The sequence below is a fragment of the Ailuropoda melanoleuca genome, chromosome 8 (assembly GCF_002007445.2).
Source record: "Ailuropoda melanoleuca isolate Jingjing chromosome 8, ASM200744v2, whole genome shotgun sequence".
NCBI lineage: Eukaryota > Metazoa > Chordata > Mammalia > Carnivora > Ursidae > Ailuropoda > Ailuropoda melanoleuca.
Genome location: NC_048225.1, coordinates 125,844,168 through 125,870,039, shown reverse-complemented (window position 1 = coordinate 125,870,039; position 25,872 = coordinate 125,844,168). Strand labels below are relative to the sequence as shown.

Below are 25,872 nucleotides of genomic sequence, written 5' to 3'. Positions count from 1 at the left end.
ATATTGCTTTATTTTTTTAAGGCCAAGTTTTAAATTTTGTTTTTGCATTTACAGTATTATTCAGTGATCTTCTTGGCCTTAGATTCCACGCCATAGTCTTCAACTACCACACAATTGCAGCCGATGACTTTGTCAGGGTTTCTCCTGTCAATGCTACAGAGGCCTACCCATGGTCCTAGTTTCTGATGGTCACCAATATTAACAAAGTTGATTTGGTCTTGAGCAAAATGGCCTCCAGTCCTTTCACACATTATAGTTGTGGTGGCCTTGGCTTATTACTGACCCAGACATGGAATTCATGTTGCATAGTACTGCTAAGGTGCAAACGGAACAGGTGAGTCATAAGAGAACCTGCCAAAATATATCCATAAAGCTGTTTATCAATAATGAATTCTGGGTGTTATTGCAACTGATTAATTATTGAACACTACCTCTGAAATTAAGTATGTACTATATGTTGGCTAATTGAATTTAAATTAAAAAAAATATTGGATACACAGTTTGGGAATTAGGTTTATTTTTCAACTATATCCATTGGCGGTATCATAGAGAGAACTTAGTCTTATGAAGATGATTTTTCAATCACGATATCTTATGAACAAATACTTTGACTATGTTAATATTAAATGTTGACCCAGATCATTTCCACAATATGAATTTATCTTGACTAAATTGAGTGGCAGAAAGTTTATTTAACAAAGTCAGATCCAACTATATGTTAGGTTGGATAAAAAGTGAAAGAAACTATTGAATTCAGTTATTAGTGAATTTTGTTTCTTGGTGATCTCTGGAAGACCATTTTTAGTAAAAGGCTGATGGGAAAGGACAGATCACAGAGAACTGAGGATGGAAAGATATCGACAACTATATAAACTTCCAATAATTAGATCTTATTTGAGGTCCTTGGTCTTATGAAAAAAGATTTTAGCTTGACCCCAGTGTTTTTTTATAGCTTCCTTTATTTCTTTATTCCTCAGACTATAGATTATGGGGTTGAAGAAGGGGGACAAAACTGCAAAGGCCAGAGCAATGACTGTATCCCAGAATAAGGAGTAGGTGGCAGAGAAGCGAAGGTACATGAGGGCCACACTCCCGAAGAACAGCAGAAAAACAGTGAGATGGGAAACGCACGTGGAAAATGCCTTGTGTCGGCCTTCAGCTGACCGAATACGTAGAATTACAGCCACAATACCAATGTAGGACATGAAAATGAGCATCACAGCTGTAATAATCTCCACTGCATGGACAATATCCACTACCTGAATCATGACGATGGCTTGTGGGTCTGTGCAGGCCAATCGTAGCACAGGGAGGAAGTCACAGAAGATATGCTCAAGGTGATTCGAGCCACAAAATGGCAGTGTGGAGATCCAGGCAATCTCAGGGAGGGGTGTGATAAAGCCACAAACACAGCAACTGAAAGTCAGTTGAGCACACAGCCTGGGGGTCATGATAGTGGGATAATGAAGAGGGCTGCAGATGGCCAGGTAGCGGTCAAAGGCCATAGCTGTCAAGAGACAAACCTCGCTGATGCCAGTGGAATGGAAGAAATACATCTGTAGGAGACAACCATTTAAGGAAATGCTCTTCTTCTCACTCAGCAGGCTGGCGAGCATCTTTGGTATGGTCGATGTGGTGTACCAGATCTCCAGGAAAGAAAGGGCACTGATGAAGAAGTACATGGGAGTGTGGAGGTGAGCATTCAGCTGGACCACTGTGATGATGACCAGGTTTCCAAAGACAATGAAAGTGTAAATGAAGAGCAGTGGAACAAAACAGGTGACAGAGCCTTCCCAGGAGTAAGGGAAGGCGGAGAAGATGAACTCCTGAGTGGTGCTTTGATTGGGGCTCTCCATTTTCTAGTTGAAAACAAGGACTTCCAACTCCCAGTGCGCTCAACCTTGTAGAAGATGCCTATTATTGGTCAGAGAGTAAATGTTTTTACCAAATGCCAGCTCTGTGTAGAACCTTGTACTGGGGATGGGGAGGAAAACAAAGGAAGAAGGAAGTAGTCCATACTCCATAGATGATTACAACTCAAGTTACAGTATGGGAAAATCTCTGATCAGAAAGCACAGTCAATAATTTAGGCCAGTGGTTCTCTAATTTTCACATGCTTCAGAACCATATGGAGGGCTTATTAAAATTCAGATTGCTGGTAATATCCTGAGAGTTTCTAATTCAGTAGACCTGGGATAAGGCCAAACAACTGGTATCCCTAACACATTTCTAGATGATTCTAATCCTACTTGTTAGGGAGACCCCATTTTAAAACCATTGTGTTTAGACAAAGAAAGAACTAGACAAGGCAATGAAGGAACAGTAAAGTGATTTTTTTCCCCCAAATTCAAGTCTTTCTGTTTCCATAATAACCTCCCCACAACGGTTTCAGAATTCTTTCCTCAGCTCCCATTTCCTCATTTGATTCTTGGCTTATGATTTAATTGAATATTTTAATGGCAAAGGCAAACCATCAGTGGTGAATTTCACCCTCTTCCTTCCCTTTCCGTCTCTAACATAGGCTCTTTCTCTATCTCCGTATATATGTATAATACACATAGTGTGTATATGTAATAATTATTCAGAGAACATTCAGAGGAGACAAATGATAGCAATGTTTACATGTTATTTTTCTTTTCTTTCTTTCTTTTTTTTTTTTAAAGAAAAAGATGGGCCATTCTATCTTCTCCAGTTCCTTCCCTTTTCCCTCTTCTAGGAAAATGGATCTCCAATGTGTTCTGGGCCAGAAGGCTTTGGTCACATGCCATAATTAATGGGAAGTGACTATGTGAAGCCGTAAATACAGAGCTGCTCCTGTGGGATTGCATGGGGCACTGGGGTGGAGAGAGAGGCTGCAGGCTCTGTGGAACGCAACACAAAAACACATCGCAGGGTATGGTCCTGTTAATTTATTCCCTTTTCAGAATCATTTGTTTTATTTTCTTCATTGATTCTCTCTTTTCTGCTATCAAATGTGCATAAATCTTATCTTGAGAGAAAAGTACTATCTCTACACAGACGATTTGTACCAATATCATTTTCCCCAATATGTGAATATGTATTTATTGTCTTCATTCCCTCCTGAATCCCTTTGAATCGATGATCTGCTCTCTATGTGCCAGTATCTCTTTTCTTAAAGTGTATCAGTGGCTTTCTGATTAAAAGTTCAATGGCCTCCTTCTGTCCTCATTGCCACTAATCCCCAAAGGTCAATCACCTGATCCTTGAGAATCTTTTCTTTTTTGCCTTTTTGACAGCACACCATCCTGGTTTCTCCCAAATTTCTATCTTTGTTCGTTGTTTCCAACTCCATATTTTTTATGCAGACATCTTATTTATTCAAGACTCCTATTGGCCTCCTACTCTCATTAACTAATGTGACTCTAGAATTCCTTATTTTGGATCTCTCTCCTGAGCCCCACATTTTCTCCAGAACCCTCCTACTTAGTGGTCTCAACTTGACCCAAATGTGCCACCCCCACATGTTACAGGCTGAGCTCTGTCCTCCCAAAGTTCACATGTTGCAGTTCCTATGCCTGGCACCCCAGAATGTGACTCTATTTGGAGAAAGGGTCCTTAAGGAGATAACTAAATCAAAATGAGGACACTAGGGTAGACCTAGTCTGATATGACCAGTGAACTTTTAAGGAGAGGAAATGTGGACACAGACATTTTCACAGGGAGGACCATAGGAAGACTCAGGGAGAAGGCGGTCACATACAAACCACAGAGAAAGGCCTCAGAAGAAAGCAGCTCTGCACAAATGTGGATCTCAGACTTCTAGCTTCCAGAATTGTAAGAAAACAGATGCCTGTTGCTTACGCCACTCAGCCTGTGACACTTTGTTACTGCAGTCCCAACAGGCTGACATACCACCCTCACCTGCAGCACGCCACCAGCGTCCCTTGCTGAATTTCTTATTTTTGTTCGTCTAGATACTAACATTACTCATCTTATATCCATCCTGCCCTCATTTCTCAAACCCAATCAACCATGAAGTCTGCTTAACTTATTTTTTTCTTGCTCTATCATCAGTATCTTTTATTCCCATTGCCTTGGCCCAAATTTGATGCTTACTCATAACACATGCAGTATTGTAACAGGCTTCCAGAGGTCTTACTTCTCCACACAAGCTTCCATTTCCTCAAAGTTCGTCTTGCTAGAGCATCAGTTTATGCACGTGACCTCCTTCCATCTTCTACTTGAGTTTCACGTTCTCACCATTCTCTTCTTCCAAGGTGTCTCTGCTTTAAAAAGGTAACAATTCAAGCCCTCTAGGATGACACTTTCTTAATCACGGGAATAAGTAGTCATAAACTCCCTTTGTTTGTCATTCATTAGGGTCTTGCCTTGTATTTGTATTAGAAAAGGGCACTCTATTATCGTTTCTTACTTATATTAGCAATGGATGTATTTGTTCACTGATTATGTAATTAAGACCCAACAAATTCCTCCACCATCTACCACATCATCTTCAAGACTGTACAGAAATTTTTTCTTTGTTAGTTATACCAAAAAGCCCACCTCATCTCTTGTTGCTATGGCAAATTAATAATCGCCAACACGGTGTAGTAAACCTGTAGTTATTCCAAACATGTCAGTTTCATTCTCTGGTCTCCAAACATTCTTAAAGGAGATCTCTCCTACCTGAAATATCCTCGTCTTCCTTCAAACCTCTGCTTTTTTTTTTTTTTAACCTCACCAAATTCTACATATGTCTTTTCTAGTTTCAACAAGCTAATGCCACATGTCTCAAATCACTCTTTTTCTATTCCCTGTGATCTATCTTTATTATCTATGTCTATCTATCATCTATATCCATCTATCTACCTGTCATCTATCATCTATCAATCATCTATATCAATATCTAACTATCTACCTATTACCTCTCTCTCTCTCTCTCTCTCTCTGTATATATATATATCATCTATCATCTATATCATCTATCATCTATATCTATCAGTCATCATCATTATCTATCTATCTATCTAGCATCATCTATCTATTCTTTTTAAAATATTTTTCCTCTTACATATCTAATCTTTCCCATAAGTCTTGATGTCCCCAGTGGTAGTCACCACATCTTCTGATTAAGGCCCTCAGGACAGAGTTCTACAAATTGAACCAAGCTACTAGTTCAAAAAGGTCCCTATGAACAGACCTAGACCTAATTCCCTAATCTCCTGAAGAGATGTGGTCAAGCCAAAAAAAAAGGATAAGGAAGATCTAAACCTGAAAGAAAAACCATTAGACTTTCCCCACTAAACCCTCCTCTATCTTCATCCAAAACTTAGTCATCTCAAATCTAGTGCAAATGTTAATGATGTTTAGGCCAAACAGCTAACTGGAACTCTCACTTGATTCCTGAAACATTGATTCCTGAAACGTTTCAGAAATCAATCACAATACTTATTTGTGGTTTTAAAGTAATCACTTAAGCCTTGGCCCCATGTCCTGGGAAATTTTAATATTTTAAACTTTTATGCTTTGTACTAACTTGCCCTATACCATTTTTTCCCTAATTCCTCCTTGCTCAAAATCTTCTCAACAGTTATTCACAGAACCTGCACACACACTAGGGTTATCTATTCTCTTGCAGCTGGATTGTTCTTTCTCTAGATATCTCCAATTCCCCCAAATTAGTTCACTGACCTGGCTGCTGTTGGCTTCCAAAGTTGCACAAACCTAGTTGAAGACTCTATCTTTCCCTACCCTGATGTGGCCAACCATCAACTTCCTTCGCTCTTCCGCTTTGTTCCTACCCCAAGTCCTTCATCTAAACCATTTGCTTCACCAGGCAGTGACTTATAGATCTGACACTCCCTGTAGAGCTCTCTCCCTACCCTCCCAGATGTGTATGTTTTTCTGAGCACGACTAGAACAGGAAGATAGACTCTCTTGGGAATTTTACATAAACTAATTAAGATAAGAAAACAATCATTCCCATAATGGCTCCAATTAGGAAAAATGGTTCAGCCTGGCAATTAGGAGAATCCCAGTTCCAGGGAACTTCAATTCAGGACAAATGAGATAGTCTGGGAGCCTGAGGCATTGGAATAAATGTATTTTTAAAAACTTCTTTTTTCTGTGGTACCTCTGGTTGGATTAGCTTTTAATTGAATCAAAATGCTGAAAATCCAAGACTCAAATTTGAAGGAAGCTGATACAGCAGAGGGGAGGAGATTGTTGGAACAATGAAAAGTGAGATCCGAACTTATATCCTGATTACTTATTTTCAGGCCAGTAAGCCAAATTTAGGAAAACACAACCTTGTTTTTAATCCGTAAGATATTCCATTCTCTCTTTGACTTACTCCTTCCCCATGTTATGGAATAAGCTCTTCTTTAAAAAGTTCTAGTTTTGTTATTGAAAACAACTATTAGAAACTCAAATCTGAATTTTAGGAAATTACCTATTTTTTCTTTTAGTGTATTTTACATGGGAATTGGCAGCTAAAAACGTATTTTCCTAAAAATTGCATGTTCACATTGACAAGTTCAACATTGTACTTCCAAAGATGACTCCTTTTTGATTTTTACTTTATAATTAATCAATAATTTATACTTATTATCAGTTAGGACTGTTCTTTGCTTATTTGATCCCAAATTGACAAGTCATTCTCCTGGACTTTTCCTTAGGGTTGCAAAGTAGATCTCTAAGTACCAGGCATCATTTGCATACTCAAGGCAGAAAATTGTGGGACTGAGAGCCCATCAGCAAAAGCTCTCCCAGAAATCCTAGCAAACTGTTGCCAATATCTCAATGGTGAGACTGCCTTAACAGAGGTGGGCAAAGAATAATAGGTTTAGCAATGGGTCTTGGTTAGACAACTGAACCAACAGTATCTGCTATTTTCCTCCTCACTTTAAAATATTACTCTGAAAATTAATTTGGAATTTAAAATCCTATCGAATTTTAAGCATTGTAATTATTTTATGAGACTCCATGAAAGACATTGATTACTATATAGAAACACATCTACTTGGAAACCCACAATGACACTTAGTTCTGTATCATCAATTCCAAACTCAGATAACGGTTGCCTTCAAGTGGTATATGAAGTCAGTCTAAGAAACTTACACAGTTTCAGCCATGTTTGATTTATTGAAAAAATGCACTATTTTTGTAAATTATGTGAGATTGTAATATGAAAGCATATGAAATTTTATAAAACAAAGGGATCAATAGAAAAATTGTCAACACATAATAATTAAGAGTTAAAAGAGCAACAGAAAAGAGCTGCCCTGGTTATTAAATATTAATAAATTATTAAATAAATTATTCCAGTGATTCTCAAATAAATGTATGACTGCATTTATTTTGTTTTGTTTTGTCTGCTTAGACTGGCAAAGAATACAACGAGTGATATACATTGCATTGGATAATGTATTGAAATATAAGCCCTCAGTGTTGCTGGCTGTATAAATCTTTACAATATTTAGAATGGTGATTGGGCATTATCTATTTGATGTTTAAATCCTGAATGGTATCGAATATTGCAGCTGTATATCCAGGAATTAATCCTACAACAATATTGCAAGGTGCAAACTTATATGTGGTTTTGCACTGTGGCCTTGTTTATGATTTAAAATGATTGAAATCAACTCAAATTTGCAGCAGTAGGGATTAAATGAGTAACAGAAGAGACGATCATAATACAAAATATTATGCCGCAGCTATTTTATGTGGAAATCATAGATCTCTGTGCTGTGACTTGGAGAGACACAAACAAAGGTACTGTTAACTCAGAAAATGTAACACAAGTGGCTATCTGCTTTGCCAAAAAAAAAAAAAAGATTACACCTAAATGTATATTGAAATTTATTTTTATTTATTTTCCTTTATTTTCATTCTTCTCCTGTTTTCTCCTTATACAGCTATTTTGATTTACTTAACTTTAATTTTAAGGTATCTTCTGTGTGTATGTTTTCTTGCAAAACACGCATTTGTATTTTATCCACATATACTTTCTGTTTACATCAATTGTATTGAATTGATTTCATTGCATTGCTGTTTTTTTTTCCAGTCAGCATTATTTTTTAGTTACTTATGTTCCTTTGTGCTCATTAAGTTTATAGTATATGACCCTCCGAAGTATTCGTTCATCATATTTTAAGTATCTCTTTTCCTCATAATAGACCACAGATTGCTTCCAACTTCCCAACACGCAAACAACATCTTCATGCATATAGATTTCTTAACACGTTGGAATGCCCTTGGGACATATTCCTGGGACCAGGATGACTAGGACAGGATACACTTCAGTTTAATTTAAGCTCTACCAGATTTTTCTGCGGAACGGCTACACCAGTTTACATTCACAGCTGGGTATGTGTGTTTCTCTGTCTCTACACCCCTCCAACACGGAGCCTTAATAAAAAGTTTAGGCATCTCTTTATGTAACTATGGAGCCTTACAATTTGAGCCTTCTTTTCAATTACTTCTCTAGATCAGTTGCTGATTTTCTTCTAAGCTTTTTTTTTTTTGATTCTCTCTTTTTTTTAGTCTTTTTCTTTAAGTATGATGATTTTTCTCACCCAAAATAAACTAAATAAATGTTCAATAAGGAATGATATTATGGCTTCAGACAAAGATACACCAATTTACCTAATGCAGTGGTTTCTAGCTAGAGAATGTCATAGAGAATTCACGTGAATTTTGTGCTGTGTTTGGACTAGCACAAAACATTTTGCTTATGTACATAGAGCACGCAATAAGAATAAAAGAGAATCTCCACAATGCTTCAACATGTTGTGCGTTATTTCTTATTTTCACGTGGTTTGAGGAGCTTTTGTGTTGAACTCTTCTTCTACCTTGAAAGATTTTCAACGCTATGACTCTATTTTCTTTTTTTTTTTTTTAAGATTTTATTTATTTATTCGACAGAGATAGAGACAGCCAGCGAGAGAGGGAACACAAGCAGGGGGAGTGGGAGAGGAAGAAGCAGGCTCCCAGCGGAGGAGCCTGATGTGGGGCTCGATCCCAGAACGCCGGGATCACGCCCTGAGCCGAAGGCAGACGCTCAACCGCTGTGCCACCCAGGCGCCCCATGACTCTATTTTCAAGCACTGATCAAGTATGCGATAACTATAAGCCACAAAAATGATGAAGACAATGGTACAGAAAAGAGAATGTAACTTCCAAAGCATGACTCTCCTAAATTTCTGTACCCCACTCCTGCCTTCACAGAGTCAGGTCTTTAGCACGTGCTCTGTTTCTAAATGATCAAAAATCCCTTTAATGTGTAAAATCTCTTTCACACACACACACATCCACACACACACACACACACACACACACAAAACCAGGCAGCATGGTTAAGTAACTACACATTTGATGCAAGTAATCTTTCTGAAAATGATAGAATTATTAAAAAAATAATAAACAGTACAATTCTAAAATACTTACAACCTAAAAGAAGATCCTAAGATTCAGATAACAAGCACTAGTTATTCGATTTCTGCCACCTCACGCTGGCACGATGTCAGACAAAGCCCCCGCACAGCAGATATTAAAACAATAATCATTTAGCTTCATACTTGTGAGTCTGTTCACCAGCTGCAACAAGATGAGTTAGGCTGGACTCCTGGCTCTGGGCTCTGGTTCTGGACTCCAGGCGCCAGGCTTCAGGTAGGTTGGGTTCAGGTCAGCTCCCCATGTCTCTCATTCTCTGTACCAGGGACTCTCAGGCCACATGGCCTCATGGGTCCAGTGCTGCAAGAGAAGCAGCTGCTGGGAGCAAACCCAACTACAGGGGCACAGATTTGATCTCAGGAATGTCCGTGGACATCCCCATCATCAAATAATGAAAATGGCCGATCCAACGTTGTGGGGCAAGGAAGTATACACCACCCACCATGAATCCACTCATTGCAAATTTGTGGAGTTATAATTCTGTTACAGGGATGTGAAGAGCCAAGATAAGAACTCAATTTACCACTGAAATTTATCACTCTGTTATAGTCCTACTGCAAGTTCAACTTGTCAGTGATAGAATTGACAGCTTCACAGAATAACCAGACTTCTTATTTAATCGCATCAGTTGCTATGAAAGTTATATTGAAAGTGTCACAGTAACGCATTACCAGTGCAAACTTTGCAAAAACAATACCTTTACCAACAGCTATAAACATATTTGCACATTTTTCTTTAATAAGTCAGTTTCTTGAGATTCATCTTGAAACAGAAGTTTTTGGAAATGGAAAGAACTTTATGCAAAAAAATGATAATTGCCATATTTATAAGAATGGTGATAGGAAACAATATAGAGGTTCAAAATAGAGAAATAATTTGTATATCCAATCAGTGAAATATTTTGCCATATTTAAACTGAATTGGTATAAGTATTTTGTAGAAACATGAACAAATTTTAGCATACAATTTTGAGTTCTAAAAAATTTATTACCAAGTCACATAGTATTATATTAAAACTCCTACACAAACTATATATCTTAGCACAGATATGGTAGGGGAAATAGACAATTTCTTAAAGAGGCAATTAAATCATCAATAAATTTCATTGACTACAAATGTAAATATATGCATTTATTATGTCTTAACACTCTCACACCGATCCTACGTAAGATGGTAAGTTCCTATGGGTACGGATCTGCTCTACTCAACTTCTCTTTATAGTAGTTAACATAGAACCAAATACAGTCCATGATGCCTCTGTTCATGACAGCATCCCATGCACAGCACACTAGCACATAGATCTCAAAATACCAGCAAGGCTGACTGGAAAGGAAACAAAGATAAGGGAGCAAGTCTATGGTCTGGGTGCCAGGAACTCTTGCTTCTGCTTAATGTCCAGTAACTCCCTGAAAGAACTTGGAAAAGTCACCTTAGTATCATGGGGAGTGAGTTACGTGGGTTCCATCAGGTCACTGTGAGCTTTGTAAAGAGATGGTATCAAAAAAGGCAATACCTGTATTATTAATATTTATACAATCATTTTAAAATTAAATAGTAAATTAAAATCAAACAAATGTGGGGTGCCTTGAGTGGCTCAGTCGGTTAAGCGTCTGTCTCTTGGTTTCAGCTGGGGTCATGATCTTGAGTTGGTGAGATCAAGCCCAGCTTGGAGCTCTGCACTCAGCAGGGAGCTTCTCTCCCTCTCTCCCTCCTCTGCTCCACCCCGCCCCACTCTCTCTCTCTTTCTATAAATGAATAAATGAATGAATGAATGAATAAATAAATAAATAAATAAATAAATAAATAAATAAATAAAATCTTTAAAATCAAACAAAATGGGAGATACAGGAAAGAAAACAGTCCACTGATCCTAAAAACCTAGGAGTCCACTGATCCTAAAAACCAACTTAGTACGTTGGTCGTGTCTGTAAGTCCTCAGAGAACCTCGTCAGTCTACTTACCAGCTAGTGGAGAAGAAATTTGGACTAATTGCATAATTATTTTAAGTTCTAGTGTCTGTGGGGCCAATATTTTGTGAAGAAGCCCCATTTACATAGAGGACTCCTGCCTAAATCACCTACCACGTACATTAAACACCTTTTGAGGGCAAAGGAGCTTCTTAATAGCATCTTTCGTATCCTTATTTCTCAGGCTGTATATTATGGGATTGAAAAAGGGAGCAAGGACAGAGAAGGTTAGAGCGATGGCAGCATCCCAGAATGGCGTATACGTGGCAGAGAATCTAAGATACATGAGGGCCACACTGCCAAAAAATAGCAGGAAGACAGCAATGTGGGCAGCACAGGTGGAGAAGGCCTTTTTTCGGCCCTCCGCTGAAGGGATGCCCAGGATCACAATGACAATTCTGATGTAAGAAACAGAAATAATCAGACCTGTTATCAGAATGGCCAGAGCATGAACCACATCTTGTACTAAGATCATAGAGGCGTCTGTACAGGCTAAATGTAATAACGGTGTGAAATCGCAGAAGATCTGGTGGATTTGGTTGGGGCCGCAGAATGGCAGAGTAGAAATCCACACAATCTTAGGTAGAAGGATGAGGAAACCAAAGACACAAGAGCCTGCAGAGAGCTGAGTGCATAGTCGGGGGGTCATGATGGTCGGGTAGCGGAGTGGGTTGCAGATGGCGAGGTACCTGTCAATGGCCATGACAGTCAGCAAGGCTCCTTCAGTGTTTCCAAGTGAATGGAAGAAGTACATCTGCAAGAGGCAGCCAATAAAAGAGATGGTCTTTTGACTGCTGATCAGATTGGAGAGCATCTTAGGGATGGTGGCTGTGGTATACCAGATCTCCAGAAATGAGAAGATGCTGATGAAATTGTACATGGGATTGTGGAGATGGGTGTCCATCCTCACAGCAAAGAAGATCAATAGGTTTCCAATCACAATAAAGGTGTAGATGGAAAGTAAAGGAAAAAAGTAAAGGAGGCCACCATCCTGGAGCTTGGGGAACCCGGTGAAGAGAAATTCAGTTACTTCTGATAGATTTGCACCCTCCATATCCCCAGAAGAGCTACCTGTGAATGAGGGAGAGGTTATACCCAACTAACAGAGAAGGAAATCAATGCAGTGCAAAAATAAATATTATTTTGGTTACCTGGTGTTTGTGCTTTGACATTTCCCAGGTTAAAAATAACCAGTGACTTGCCTGTATCTGTAATCATTTTATTTGGGAGACAGTGTTAATGATTAATAGCATGGGCTCCAATCAAACATACTGAGCCTGAATTCTTATCCTGCCTCCTGTTGTTTGAATAATAATGGGTCCGGTACATAATCTCTCTGAGACTCAACATCTCCTTCTGTAGTTGAAAACATACTAGTGTGATCAGAATTGGGAGTATTAAATGAATTAATGTCTCAAAGTCCCTGGCATTAATGCTCAATATCTATTATCATTTCCTTCCTAGATCAGCTTTCTGAAAGAGTAATATTAACAATATCTTGTTCAGATTTGTTCACTCCTCAACAATTTGCTGTGTGAATTCTTTCTTTACTGCCGCTTACAGAAGCCATTCTGTCCTACATGTCAGTGACACAATAATTGCAAAGCAATGGAAAGTTTCAGTTATTTTATTATGATCATACTTTCGCACCAGAAACTCTTGATCACTACGACTTAAAGATTTTCTCCCTTGGCTCTCATGAAACCCCACTCCAGGTTTGCCCTGTTCCTATAGGGAAGCTTCCTCCCAGATGTGTGTTATATCGTTTCCTCGTTTTATGTGTTATGGACCCATCTTCTCTACCCATTTGGTACACGACCCCTAAAATCATGTCCTTCTGCACTGTTGATGAGCCATGCATAGTCGTCCAACCTCTGTCTCTAGCACAAGTGTGTTTCTTGGACTTTAGACCCCACAGATCCAGTATACCCACCTGCCACTTTCTCCTGCCGCTCTATGACAGTTTTCAGGGCTCACTGCCATTTCCCTGGGATGGCTTTGTGAATATCAACCCTTGTCTTGGAAGGCCCTTGGACTCACTCTTCTTCACTGGGATACTCCTGGGCTTCCTTCAGGTTTCAGCTCAGCCACTGTGTCCTGTCAGAAGCCTCACGACTGTTGCTGGGCTCTCGTCTCCTTCCCAACATACACACACACGTGCACATGCACACACACGGTACACATGCACGCACATGCATGCGCACACACACACACACACACATACATCTGGGTTATCCTCATCTGTGTGTCCTCCACAGATCCTCTACCATACACCTTACCACGTTTCACTGGAATTCTTTCCGTTTCATTTCACTACACAGGGAACTCCGATCAGGGTGGGATCAGCTTTTTGTCTTTCATACCCCCTAGCGTGTCTTAAGCGCTTGAAAGTAGCTTCTTTTATCATAAATAGGTTTGAAGCAGACTTGCAAATATCACTAAAGCCAGAAAAATCCAGAAGCAAGGCAGGTGGGAAGGAAAGTATGAGCATTCATATCTCAGACCATCACACGGTCTAAATAATTGGGTATAATTTCTGATTGAAAATATGCAGAGCCCAGAGCTCCAAAGATGGGACTTTCTCAGAAGCCCTGGGGCAGTGCCCAAATTCTAGGCTCCCCAGATCTTTGCTGAGTCTTTGGGTTGTATTTCATCCCAAATGTAGGAAACGGATGCTTTCTTCCCAGATCTCAGTGACCGTAAACTCACCTCTGCCAGATGCAGGTGGGCTCTTCCTTTTCCCTGGGTCTCTGTATTTCCAGATGTCCTTTCACCCTCCCTGGAAGAGTTGTTATAGTCATCCTACAGAACACGCCAGAGGGGAAATGAGCTCCGCTGAGGCTTTATCCCCTGCCTGTAAGGAGAAAGCATTCTTTGCTCTCATGGGGTCAATTATCAGAGCACCTCTGCTCTTTCTTCTCGTTAGATCTCCAGGTAAAAGGGGAATCAGTGCTCCAAGGAAGACTCACAGATCCTGATAATGATTCTTACCACTTTTTCTTATTATCATTATGATTTAACCAGTCTCCTTCTTGGTGTGGAATTGGGAGGGTTCCATACAAAGAACAGCTTTGGTAGGACCCCATCCTTACAAAAACACACAAGAAATAGGATAGTGTTGAAGGTGCTTTATTGGCATGTTAAGTATTGTGAATAAATTAGTGAAGAAAAAATAGAACAATTTCTGTGAAAACATGTCATTTGGAAAAATGAGGCAGTACGAAAGAAGACGTTGGAAGAACGTCCACTTTTTCCTCCCAACAACACGCATGGGGCTCTCCTTCAAATTATTCCCATTGATTTTGAGGAACTCTTCAAATTTCCTACTTTTCTCCACAAAATATATGAAAGATTGGTGTATAGTTCTTGTATACCATTTTATTTACAGTGTGTCACAAACATTGTAAAATACAACATATATATTAATTTTTTTCCTCTTTATCATTCTTATAGAAAATATCTTAGAAGTTCTTGATACGGTAACATAACAATGAGGTTGCACCCTTCACGTGAATGTGATTAGTGAGTGTGGCTCAAGGGTGCGCAGTGTTAAGAAGAAGGAAGTTGGGGACCTAGAATACTTTATAAAAACAAATTCATATTAACTATCATTGCATAAGTTACATTTATTTTTAACCACTGAAAATAATCAGGGAAGATCTTTTTCCTTCCTGTTTCTCTCTCAAGTGCAGCACTACTACAGAAATTAATTGTTAAGAAATATTTTATATGCTCTTTTGAATATGCAATTTCATCTAGATTATCTATCCCCCTCCATGGAAACTAATCTGTTTTTAGTATCAGCAACATTTGGCAAGTTTACTTTTCAGATGTAATCTGTGGTTCATCTGTTCACTGTTTCTAGAAATGAAATTATTTCTATGAGAAAATGTGTAAATTAACAAGAGAGGAGAGTGACTTCACTTGTTTTAAGAAAAAGAAATGCTTCCTTAGTCTGTATTTGTCCTCAACCAGGTGTTAGGAAGTCTAGAGTTGGAAAGGGTTGAATGACAATCATGCCCCCTCTGCCCTAGCAGACCGACTTCACTGTGGGTCTGACTCCTAGAGTTGCCCCAACGTGACTCAAGCGAGCATCTCATCGGGAGATGGGCACCCATGGCAGCAACGTAGAAGGACCTCCTTGCACGGGCTCCTTATTGTCTAATTCCAATAAGCTTGTTGCTTTCAGAAGCAAGAAAAAATTTCTTCTCCCCTCTCTTGTTTTAAAAGCACCACAAAGAAAGTATAAACAGTTGAGCTGTATCAAACCATGTGTGACACTTGGAGAAATCATTACACTTTGAGATTAACGGCATCATTTCTCAATATTTGGTTTGTTCTCCTTTGGTATGGGCAGTGATAGAATAGTTAAGTGACAGTAGCGAGTTTTGTATGTGGGAGCGCAGCTTGAAGCATTACACGCACTCCACCGTCTCTCTTTGGATTCTCCTGCTCCCGTGTTGCATTTGTCTTTCCAACACCCGCTGTTACAGACTTAGGACATAACTCCATGAATTCTGGTTTTTAAGGGTACCATGAAGCCGTGAGGTGCACGCCTGAGTCAAGTAGAGATTTTGTTGTATAATGTTTTGTTTCCTTATCTACTATTGTTTGTTTTCTTTATTTTCGATGACTATGACTTATGTTCAAAATCACTGGGTATAGCTTGGGATGCCGTGTAGGACAGAAGTTTGTTCATTGTGTCCAAAGTCTCCTCTCCACTCCCAGGGGCCTGTATCAGTGTCCCTTTAATTTTAATGGTTTACTTGGTAGGACTCAGAACTCTAATTCTTATGGCAGATATAGGTGTAGACCAAGTCTATTAGAGGTAGTCACTAACGTGCACTTTTTCTACGTTGGCTGTGACATCCTAAACTCAGACTTTTGAGCCAAAGATGTCCAAATTTACTTAGTATGCCATGCACCAAAGAACAAGCGTGAGGTGCCAAACCCACCATTCAATGAACAGAAACATTCTAGATATCCATTAATGAACCTGTATCTACAGGCCCCAACCTGTATCTATCAAAATCCAAGTTCTGTTTGGAATTTGCAGCACTTTATCAAAAAGACTACTGCAAAATATTTCTCAACTAGGCCCTTCTCTTGCCTGTATTGAATTCCCATAAATGTTGTTTCATATATAGTATCACCTTAAGAGATTATTTGCGTTCTGTCTACTGAGGTCACCTTCCCTGTTTCTTAGGACTTGCACAGGTTTTTGTTGTTCTTGTTTTGTTTCGTTTCGTTTGGTTTTTTTGAGGGATGAGTGTGATGTGTGCTGGGAAGTACTGTTTTGTGTCCTGTGTGCCTTTTGGGTGTGGAGTATCTAAAGAAATTAATATGAACTTAGTTTTGGTTGTTCTCCTGGACAATTGAGTAAGAAAATTTAAACATGTAGGATAAAATTACTGTTTTCATACCAAAATTTGTGCTTGCGTTTTATAAAGATAATTATAATGGTTGTACATAAATGATGATAGACACTTAAGGCAATAGTATTGGATATAGCAAGGAGAGGAAAGTTTTTAGAGCTTTCGGCTAAGAAGTCAAATGAATCATATGTTATTTAAAACTGCCCGTTGATGGATGCACAGAAGACTTTTCTGCTAAAGAAAATGAAAGTGCTTGGCCCTGGGAGGCAAGCAATGACTAAGACCCCTACCTGTGTGTGTCCGTGAGCACGAAGTGTTTTGGTGTAAATAGCGTCCCGCGCTGGACTTCCCTTCTGAACAAGTCTGGCGATAGTAATAATTTAGTCAACTAAATGTATACGTTTATTGTTCTAATCAAGAGTGAATTACATAACTAAAAATAAAAGTATAATTTACTTCCTTAAGTATTGTTTTTGCTTTTGTAAAGAAATCTGCTTCCCAACAAACCTGATTGGGTAATCCATGATCCATAATGAAATAGAAAACTTTCCCAAGTTTATTACCCGAAGCACATGGCAGCTTCTAAAGTGGTGAGTGAGTTTGCCTTTAATTACAACTCTTCAGAAGAAAGCAAGCAAACCCTTCAACCCCTAATAAATTCTTGACCACATACACATCAGGTGTTACAGCTATGACAGAGAGTCCAATGTGTTTTCTTAGATATAAGGAAAAGTAATCAGAACAGACAGAAAGCTCAATGTGACAGAGAAATAAGTATAGAGTAGTTTCATTTTTTAATCTGTTAGAGAAACATTAAAATGGTGGAAGGAGACCTGCAGCTCAGAATTAACCTTTAGACATGTTCAATGCTTTCCAAAGATGGAAGAGTTTCGAACTGCATTCTTCATGTCCTTGTTTCTCAGACTGTAAGTGATGGGATTGAAGAATGGGTCAAGGACAGTAAACACCAGTGCAATGGCTGTGGCAAAGCTGGGGGGCAGGTGGCACTGAAACACAAGTACATGAGGGACACACCGGCAAAGAAAATCAGGAAGACAGCGAGATGGCCCACACAGGTAGAAAAGGCCTTTTGCCAACCCTCAGCAGAGGGGCTCCTCAAGATCACGGTGATGATTCTGATATAGGACAGGGCAATGATTAGGACGGTGATGATGATGGCCACAGCATGGATCACATCTTCAACCAGAATCATGGATGTGTCCATACAGGCCAGCTTCAGCACGGGGACCAGGTCACAGAAGATCTGATGGATTTGGTTGGGCCCACAGAAGGGCAGTGTGGAAATCACTACAATCTCAGGAAGCAGGATGAGGAAGCCGAAGATGCAGGAGCCTGCAGGGAGCTGATCACACAGCCAGGGGGTCATGATCACCTGGTAGCAGAAAGGGTTGCAGATGGCAACATACGTGTTAATGGCCGTGGGATCAACAAGATGCCCTCCGAGTTTCCAAGTGAACGGAGGAAGTGCATCTGCAAGAGGCAGCCAGTAATGGAGATGGTCCTCTTCCCACTGATGAGGTTGGAGAGCATCTTGGGAATGGTGGCTGTGGTATACCAGATCTCCAGGAAGAAGATGCTGATGAAATTGTACATAGGATTGTGGAGATGGGTCTCCAGCCTCACAGCAAAGAAGATCAATAGGTTCCCAGTGACAATAAAGGTGTAGACGAAGAGTAAGGGAAAGAAGAACAGGAGGCCACCAGCCTGGAGCTGGGGGAAGCCAGTGAAGATAAACCCTGTCACTGCTGACAGGTTTGCACTCTCCGCACACCCAGCAGAGCTCCCTGTGAATGAAGGAGAGGCACAGACCGGCTCACGAGGAGGTGGAGACGAAAGGATGGTGTACAGTTAAATACCGCGAATGAATAACAAGGAATAACTTGAAGGTTTTATTTTTTCCTAATGTCACACTCTTGTGAATATTGACTAGTATTTGACTTGTTTTCTCACTCCTTGAGAGGCACAATCACAGAAACAAATGTCTCCAAATGTTTTTAATGGTGCAATTATGTTCGGCCTAACCACTAATACAACTATTTGCATTTACAAATTACTCACACTTACTATCTTATGATCTAATAATTCAAAATATATGTGTATATAATAATAATAAATTCTAGATGTAAGGGGCATGAATAAAAATAAACATACTAGAAGTTGTATTATTTTTTCTTTCACCCCATTGGACCATCTTGCACATTCCTCTATGGAGATTTCTGTTCTAGGGGATTAGAATGTGGGCCTGGAGTCTACATTGAAACCTCAACTGAGCCTCTTACTATCCCTGTGTCTTTTGGCAAATTTCTTAATCTTTCGGGCTCCAGTACTCAGTACTTATCTAACAGGGAATCCGAGGATTAAGTAAATATCTGCACGGAACTTAACCATTGCCCTACAGGCAACTTCTTGAAAGGGTGGTAGAACCCAGCTCCCCGTGTCTCTCGTGTTCCAACACGGCTGTGCCCTCGCTCCCACTTCTGTACAAAACTCTTCCAGCCAAGCTTAGCAACACCCTGCCTGCCTGTGCTAATGGAGACTGCAGTCCTCTGGCCCTGGTACCTGCGGCTTTCCTCCTCCACCGTTGTGATTCCATCCCTAAGAGCAAGGGGCATGAATAAAAATAAACGTAATGGGAGTTACAGCACATATTCCTAGTGGCTCTCAGAGGTGGTTCTGGCTTGGGTGTTCTCTTTTGTTCCACTTAGTTGGGTTCATTCAATTATCCTTTCTCTTACTTCTCCTTGTCTCTCTCCCCTTCATATGGCTGCTTTTCTTAAACTCTTCTCCAAGTGCTCATTTCCCTCAGGCTCTCTGCTTTCAATAATTCTATTTGCTCCTGTGGTGATCTCATCCGCTTACAAGATCTCAACTATTACTACTTACAGATGTTTCTCCCCACTGGGTTCATGAGCTCCAAACCCACGTGGCTGACTCAGAACTCACTCCGGCTTCTCCTCCTAGCATCCCCAATGCTGTTCCCCTTGAGTCCCCTCATGCACACTGCTTTGTGGGATCACCATAGGCTCCTGCATGTATCATGTCCTCTGACTGCGTAGCCACCACTCCTCACTCCGCCCCCTCTCCTGCGCAAGAGCAATACATAATATTGGTCAAAACTCTGCATGTCAGAAGCAGGTGCTTGCCACTGCTTATAAACCCCCGGACTCACCTCAAGTTGTTTAGCCTTTCTAGGCCTTTAATTCCTCTTTTGTAAGATGGTGAAAATATTAATACTGGCTCATAAGGTTTCAAGAATAGGTAGACACTTTACAATAACAATAACAACATTGTATAGTGTGGCGGGGTATGAAGTCACTTACTGCGGCAAGCACTGCCCCAAGAACAAGCTATATTTCTTACCTAATGCTCTAACAAGGTAAGATGATCCCCATTTTACAGATGAGAAGACTTGGGCACAGACGGATAAAACAGTGCCCAGGGATTCTCAGCTGAAGTCAGAATGCAAATCCCTACACTGTATCTCTAGGGACACGTTCCAACTCAGACACTTGACTGCCCCGCCAATATGTGTAAACGTACTTCCAGTGATTTAAAGCAGTGTCAGGAATACAATGAACACTCCAGAATATGGGGCACTGTTACGCTGGGTTTTCTGTAGTAGATGTGTCATGTTTCATAACAGTCAGCGACTACTGGTTTTTCCTTCTTTAGACCAGGCTCCTCCTTCAGGGCAGGAAACTAGAACAGGGTCGGCGTGCAAAAAATCGTTGGTGTCAAGTAAATCACTTGGAGCCCCGCGACTGGCTGAAATTATAATGTAGCCCCCAAGACTGCCGTAGACACTTGAACAAAGAAAATTAGGGACTGTTCGGAAAGGGAAGTATGACAAGTTACTTTGAGTGACAGTCCTAATCAGGTCTGGAAAAAAATGACCTCTCAAAAGATGGCATCATAATGCAGTATCGTGTTTCATGTAGACCTGTGCCCAGCACGGTCCCCCCTTCCCTTGCTGTTGCACTCCACCGACAAGCTTCTGATACTCCGGTCATGACATTCTTACTCTTACGCATGGTGAGTGAATTCTTTCTCAAGACAGCCTTCTGCACTCACCGTGACCAAAGACCACAGGTGCTCCTCTGTCTGTCTGGGTCTCTGCATCCTTGATATTCCTCCAGCCTGCAAAAGGGAACGGAAAGCTATTTTCACAAGCATCCCAAGGACTAGCAGGAAGGAGAAGTAGGTGTCACAGGGGTTCCTGCCCTGCACCACAGTGGAGAGCATCACTTCCCTCGGGGGGTTAAGTAGCAAAGATTCCCACTGTACTCTTCTCTCACTAGATTTTAGGATCAAAGTTGTCATCAAGTATTTTTTTCCTGATTGTACTTCTCACTCTGAACGTGGAAAACTACTTTCTCCACCACGGTCGTTCTTGGCCCAGGTACGAGGGTCTATCAGGGAGTCATGCAAAGAGCACTTTTGTGTTGAACATGAGCACACACACCAACACACACACGTGTGGAAAGTCTTGAAAGAAATATACTGACACCAGGAAAAAAGCTTGAAAGAATATTTAATAGAAAATAAGATCATTTCATAACAGACGGATCATTGGGGTTTTGTGCCAATATTGAAGTGAGGGGACAATGTCATTTTTTTCTCATGCTGCAAATGCATGTGGATCTCTTACCCTGAATAATTTACATTGGTCCTGATCACCTCTCTATTGACAATGTCTCACCCTCTTTCACAAGATTATTCTGGACTCCATGTGCTCAGTCCACTGCTCTGTGCTCTGTTGAAAACCCAAAGCTCTTCTTCTCCTCCTCTTCCTTCTCCCATTCTTCTCCTCCTCCACTGTCGTCGTCTTCTCCTCCCCCCTCCCCCCTCCCCCCTCCTCCCCCTCCTCCTCCTCTTTCTTCTTCTTCTTCTTCTTTTTCCTCCTCATAATCTAGTTGCTTTTACTATGTTATCTTCTTGGAAATGTGTATGGGATTTCGGGTGGGAAGACATACTTTCTTTCTCTCTTGAGTTTTGTCTAACATTTCTTCCAGTGACTTGGGGGCCTATTTTCCTTGTCTAACTTCTTATAATATTTTTCCTTGAAACTCAAAAATAATAATAAGCCATGGGAATAAAAGGTACAGCATAGGGAACATAGTGATGTTGTAATAGTGTTGTGTGGCGACAGACGGTGACTACGTTTGAGGGAAGCACAGCATGACATATAGAGAAGTTGAATCACTATATTGTGCGCCTGAAATTAATGTAACATTCTGTGTCCACTATACTCAAGTTAAAGAAAAAAATCACATGAGGGGTCTTAGAAAATTTTAATTGGCAAAATTGTATTTCTAATGATTGAGCACAGTGTGAACTGGTCTATTTCATTTTTAACAACTTTATTGAGATATAATTTGTATACAAAGAACATATGTCATGTATGCAATGTGATGAGTGTGAACATAGACAAACACCGCAGTGAAGTAATAGATGTGGCCAACACCCGCCAGAGTGGCTTCGTGTTTAAGGTCACGACACTTGTATGTAGTACAGGAAAATAGCCCCTGCACCTCTTTTACAGATCTTACACTCTTAGCCACTCTCTTTTATAATCTGTAGTTGTTACTAATGCCTTTGCAATAATAGTAATAATAATAATAGTAATACTTATATAGTAACAATAAAATTAATGTTTACAAGATCTATTTTAATGGCTTAAACATCGTATTTCCTTTCTATTATCTATGCATCTACGATGGTCTAAACAGGTAGTCCATGATACATTAAATGTGTATAAATAGAATAAACACGTGAACTGGAATAAATAGATAGAAACTATCAGTGTGACAATAAATGAGTTATATGTTAATTTTATGGTTTGGTATGTCGGGGTAACATCCAAAGTGAGAGGTGCTAAGAGCTAGCATCAACTTGCAGATGCATTAAACACTGTCTGAAGGCAGAGAAGAAGGAGTTTGTTTGTTTTTTTTTTTTAAAGATTTTATCTATTTATTTGAGAGAAAGAAAGAGATAGCAAGAGAGAGCACAAGTGGGGGGGGCAGAGGGAGAGGGAGAAGCAGACTCCCCACTGAGCAGGGAGCCTGACATGGGGCACAATCCCAGGACCCTGGGATCATGACCTGAGCCAAAGACAGATGCTTAACTGACTGAGCCACCCAGGCGACCCAGGACAGAGAAGCTTCTTTTTTTTTTTTTTTTTAAGATTTCATTTATTTATTCGACAGAGATAGAGACAGCCAGCGAGAGAGGGAACACAAGCAGGGGGAGTGGGAGAGGAAGAAGCAGGCTCATAGCGGAGGAGCCTGATGTGGGGCTGGATCCCATAACGCCGGGATCACGCCCTGAGCCGAAGGCAGACGCTTAACCGCTGTGCCACCCAGGCGCCCCAGGACAGAGAAGCTTCTTAATTGCAATCTTCATATCCTTGTTTCTCAAGCTATAGATGATAGGGTTGAAAAAGGGAGCAAGAACGGCAAACATCAGTGCAATAACTGTGTCCAAAACTGGTGGGAAAGTGGCAGCAAATCTCAGGTACATGAGGGACACGCTGCCATAGAACATCAGAAAGACACCAAGATGAGATGCACAGGTAGAAAAGGCCTTCTGGCGGCCTTCAACAGAAGGGATCTTCAGGATCACAGTGATGATTCTGATATAAGAGAGAGCAATAATCAGGACAGAGAAGATGATGGCCACAGCATGGATCACATCCTCAATCAGAATCACGGAAGTGTCTGTACAGGCCAAGTGCAGCACAGGCTCAAAGTCACAGAATATCTGATGGATTTGGTTGGGCCCACAGAAGGGCAGTGTGGAAATCCACGCAATCTCCGGGAGCAACACAAGAAAGCCAAAGATGCAAGAGCCTGCAGAGAGCTGGGCGCACAGCCGGGGGGTCATAATGGTAGGGTAGCGGAGAGGGTTGCAGATGGCAACGTACCTGTCAATGGCCATGGTGGTCAACAAGATCCCCTCTGAATTTCCAAGTGAATGGAAGAAGTACATTTGCAGGAGGCAGCCAGTAATGGAGATGGTCCTCTTCTCACTGATGAGGTTGGAGAGCATCTTGGGAATGGTGGCTGTGGTATACCAGATCTCCAGGAAGGAGAAGATGCTGATGAAATGGTACATAGGATTGTGGAGACGCATGTCCATCCTGACTGCAAAAAATACAGTGAGATTCCCGATAACAATGAATGTGTAGATGATGAATAGAGGAATGAAGAGGAGGAGGCTACCATCTTCAAACTGGAGGAATCCAGAGAAGAGAAACTCTGTCACCATAGAAGTTTGGTTAGTTCTTACCATGGTCTCAACAGCCTTAATTGTTATGGGTAGAAAGACACAGCTCACTCCTTAGATGAAATATGAAGAGTTAGATCTCTTGGCTCATATAAGAGTCAAAGTAAGAAATGCTTTACGTAGATGATCTATTTCCATCATTCTTGAATTAATTAAGCAGAGATCCATTTAGTCTCTATTATGTGCCAAGTACATCTGTAGGCTTGTTGAATTCAGTAGTGAAGAAAGCACTCTGCTTTCATGGAGCTTATATTCCAATGAAGGAGGCAAATAATAACAAATAAGGTATTAGTAATGTCATGTTTATAAGCTCCACTAGCTAAAATAAAGTAGACTATTAGGGGTACTAATATAATCACCTTTTATAAGAATTTCCCCAAATCATTGTGAATTACATACTAGATAAATTTCTAATGTTTCCTGACTATGGATTAGATAATCAAAATTTCTAATTATGTTCCTCTCTACATAGTTATTGTAAAGTTGTATCTGCACTTTCTGAAAAAAACCCAGTCTTCAGTATTCTGCTCCTTTTTCAGACCACAGAGCTCTTAGTGTGGTTAGAGAAGAGGGTAAGGTTTTAGGCAAATATACCAAGGTGAAGCTATGGTAGGAAACTATTCCCAGAAGCAGAAAAGATAAAGTTAGTGGAAACTGGCCAGCACAGAGGGAAGGGAGCTGGGAGAAACTGCGTTTTAGAGGGTTCTGGAAGATCAAAGAAGGCTGAGTGTGTGAACTGGGAGTTCTATCTTCAGAACCTAGTTCTTGAAATCTTTCAATCGGACTTCTAAATGTCAGTCCATCAGAGATATTGGAAAGGGGCAGAGAGTTTTACGGAGATAGCGAAGTCTCCCTGCACAGATCATTTATACCTTAACAAAGACCATCAAGGAATGAGAAAATGGGGGCCACAATGTGAGAGTCCAGCACAGTGTAGATCTCCTGAAACTCTCGTGAAGCACCAAGAGGTCTATAAAGGTAGTACAGGGAGCTCATCAGGTGCACCTGGGACTGTTCCCCTGGCAATTCAGAAACCTAGTCTAACGGAGATAGAGAATCAAAGAGCAATGTGGAGAACACCAAAGAATTTGAAAGGGAAGTTCTCTTTTGAGATAATGTAGAGCCATTTAAAAATGAGTTCCTCATATGATTAAATTAGAACGCTTAATTATGCTGTATGCCAATATTCCCCTGGGAAGACAACCAAATATTTCCCCTGAGCTGATACTGTCTGAAAAATTACTTATAAGCAGAATCAATATAAAGCTTACAACTTTATTGAAGAATGGCGTTTGAAATTCTAAATTAACATTAGGCATTTGAAACATAAAAATATTTGGCTCATTCTGAGATCTTTTGAGAGATCTCATTACAAAACTGAATATATATTTTGAAAAAGATCTTTTAAGAGCTGCTTTATATAGACTAAATTTGACAAATATCAGTTCAGCAGCTTCTAGAAAACCAAGTGCCCAAAGAGAATTAGGAAGTGTTGATTATTACATGTATACATGTAAATCCCTCAGGTTGTCATAAAATTAGATTATTGTAAGTGTTCTACAGTTACCAATTGTCATTCATTTTTCTGCTGGTTACAGAGCATCTGGTACATGAATATGCATATACAAGAATGCGTACGTTATATAGAATGTACGATTCATTCATAGCAATCTCAATTAAAACTCAGGTAAAGTGTTTTTAATAGATATTAAGAAGCTAATTCTAAAATATATATGAAAAGACAAGGAAATAGGCAAAACACCTTGAAAAAAGAGAACAAATTTGGAGGACAGAACTGCTGATGTACATTT

General features: G+C 40.2%; 3 protein-coding genes across 3 annotated transcripts; all 3 read right to left on the bottom strand.

Annotated features, from left to right (window-relative positions):
* Positions 1-890: 890 nt before the first annotated feature.
* LOC100473055 (olfactory receptor 6K2) lies at positions 891-1,856 on the bottom strand. Its single transcript, XM_002927263.1, has one exon. The coding sequence runs from the start codon at positions 1,854-1,856 to the stop codon at positions 891-893; it is 966 nt and encodes a 321-aa protein (XP_002927309.1).
* Positions 1,857-11,487: 9,631 nt separating this feature from the next.
* On the bottom strand, positions 11,488-12,474 carry LOC100473309 (olfactory receptor 6K3). Its single transcript, XM_002927264.2, has one exon. The coding sequence runs from the start codon at positions 12,433-12,435 to the stop codon at positions 11,488-11,490; it is 948 nt and encodes a 315-aa protein (XP_002927310.1). The 5' UTR covers positions 12,436-12,474.
* A 5,145-nt stretch (positions 12,475-17,619) lies between these two features.
* On the bottom strand, positions 17,620-25,057 carry LOC100473825. The gene is given in 7 exon segments (XM_034667677.1): positions 17,620-17,756; positions 17,759-18,199; positions 18,202-18,561; positions 20,849-20,914; positions 23,152-24,007; positions 24,065-24,114; positions 24,946-25,057. Coding segments are annotated over 7 exon segments (2,022 nt in total).
* Between the last annotated feature and the right edge of the window lie 815 nt (positions 25,058-25,872).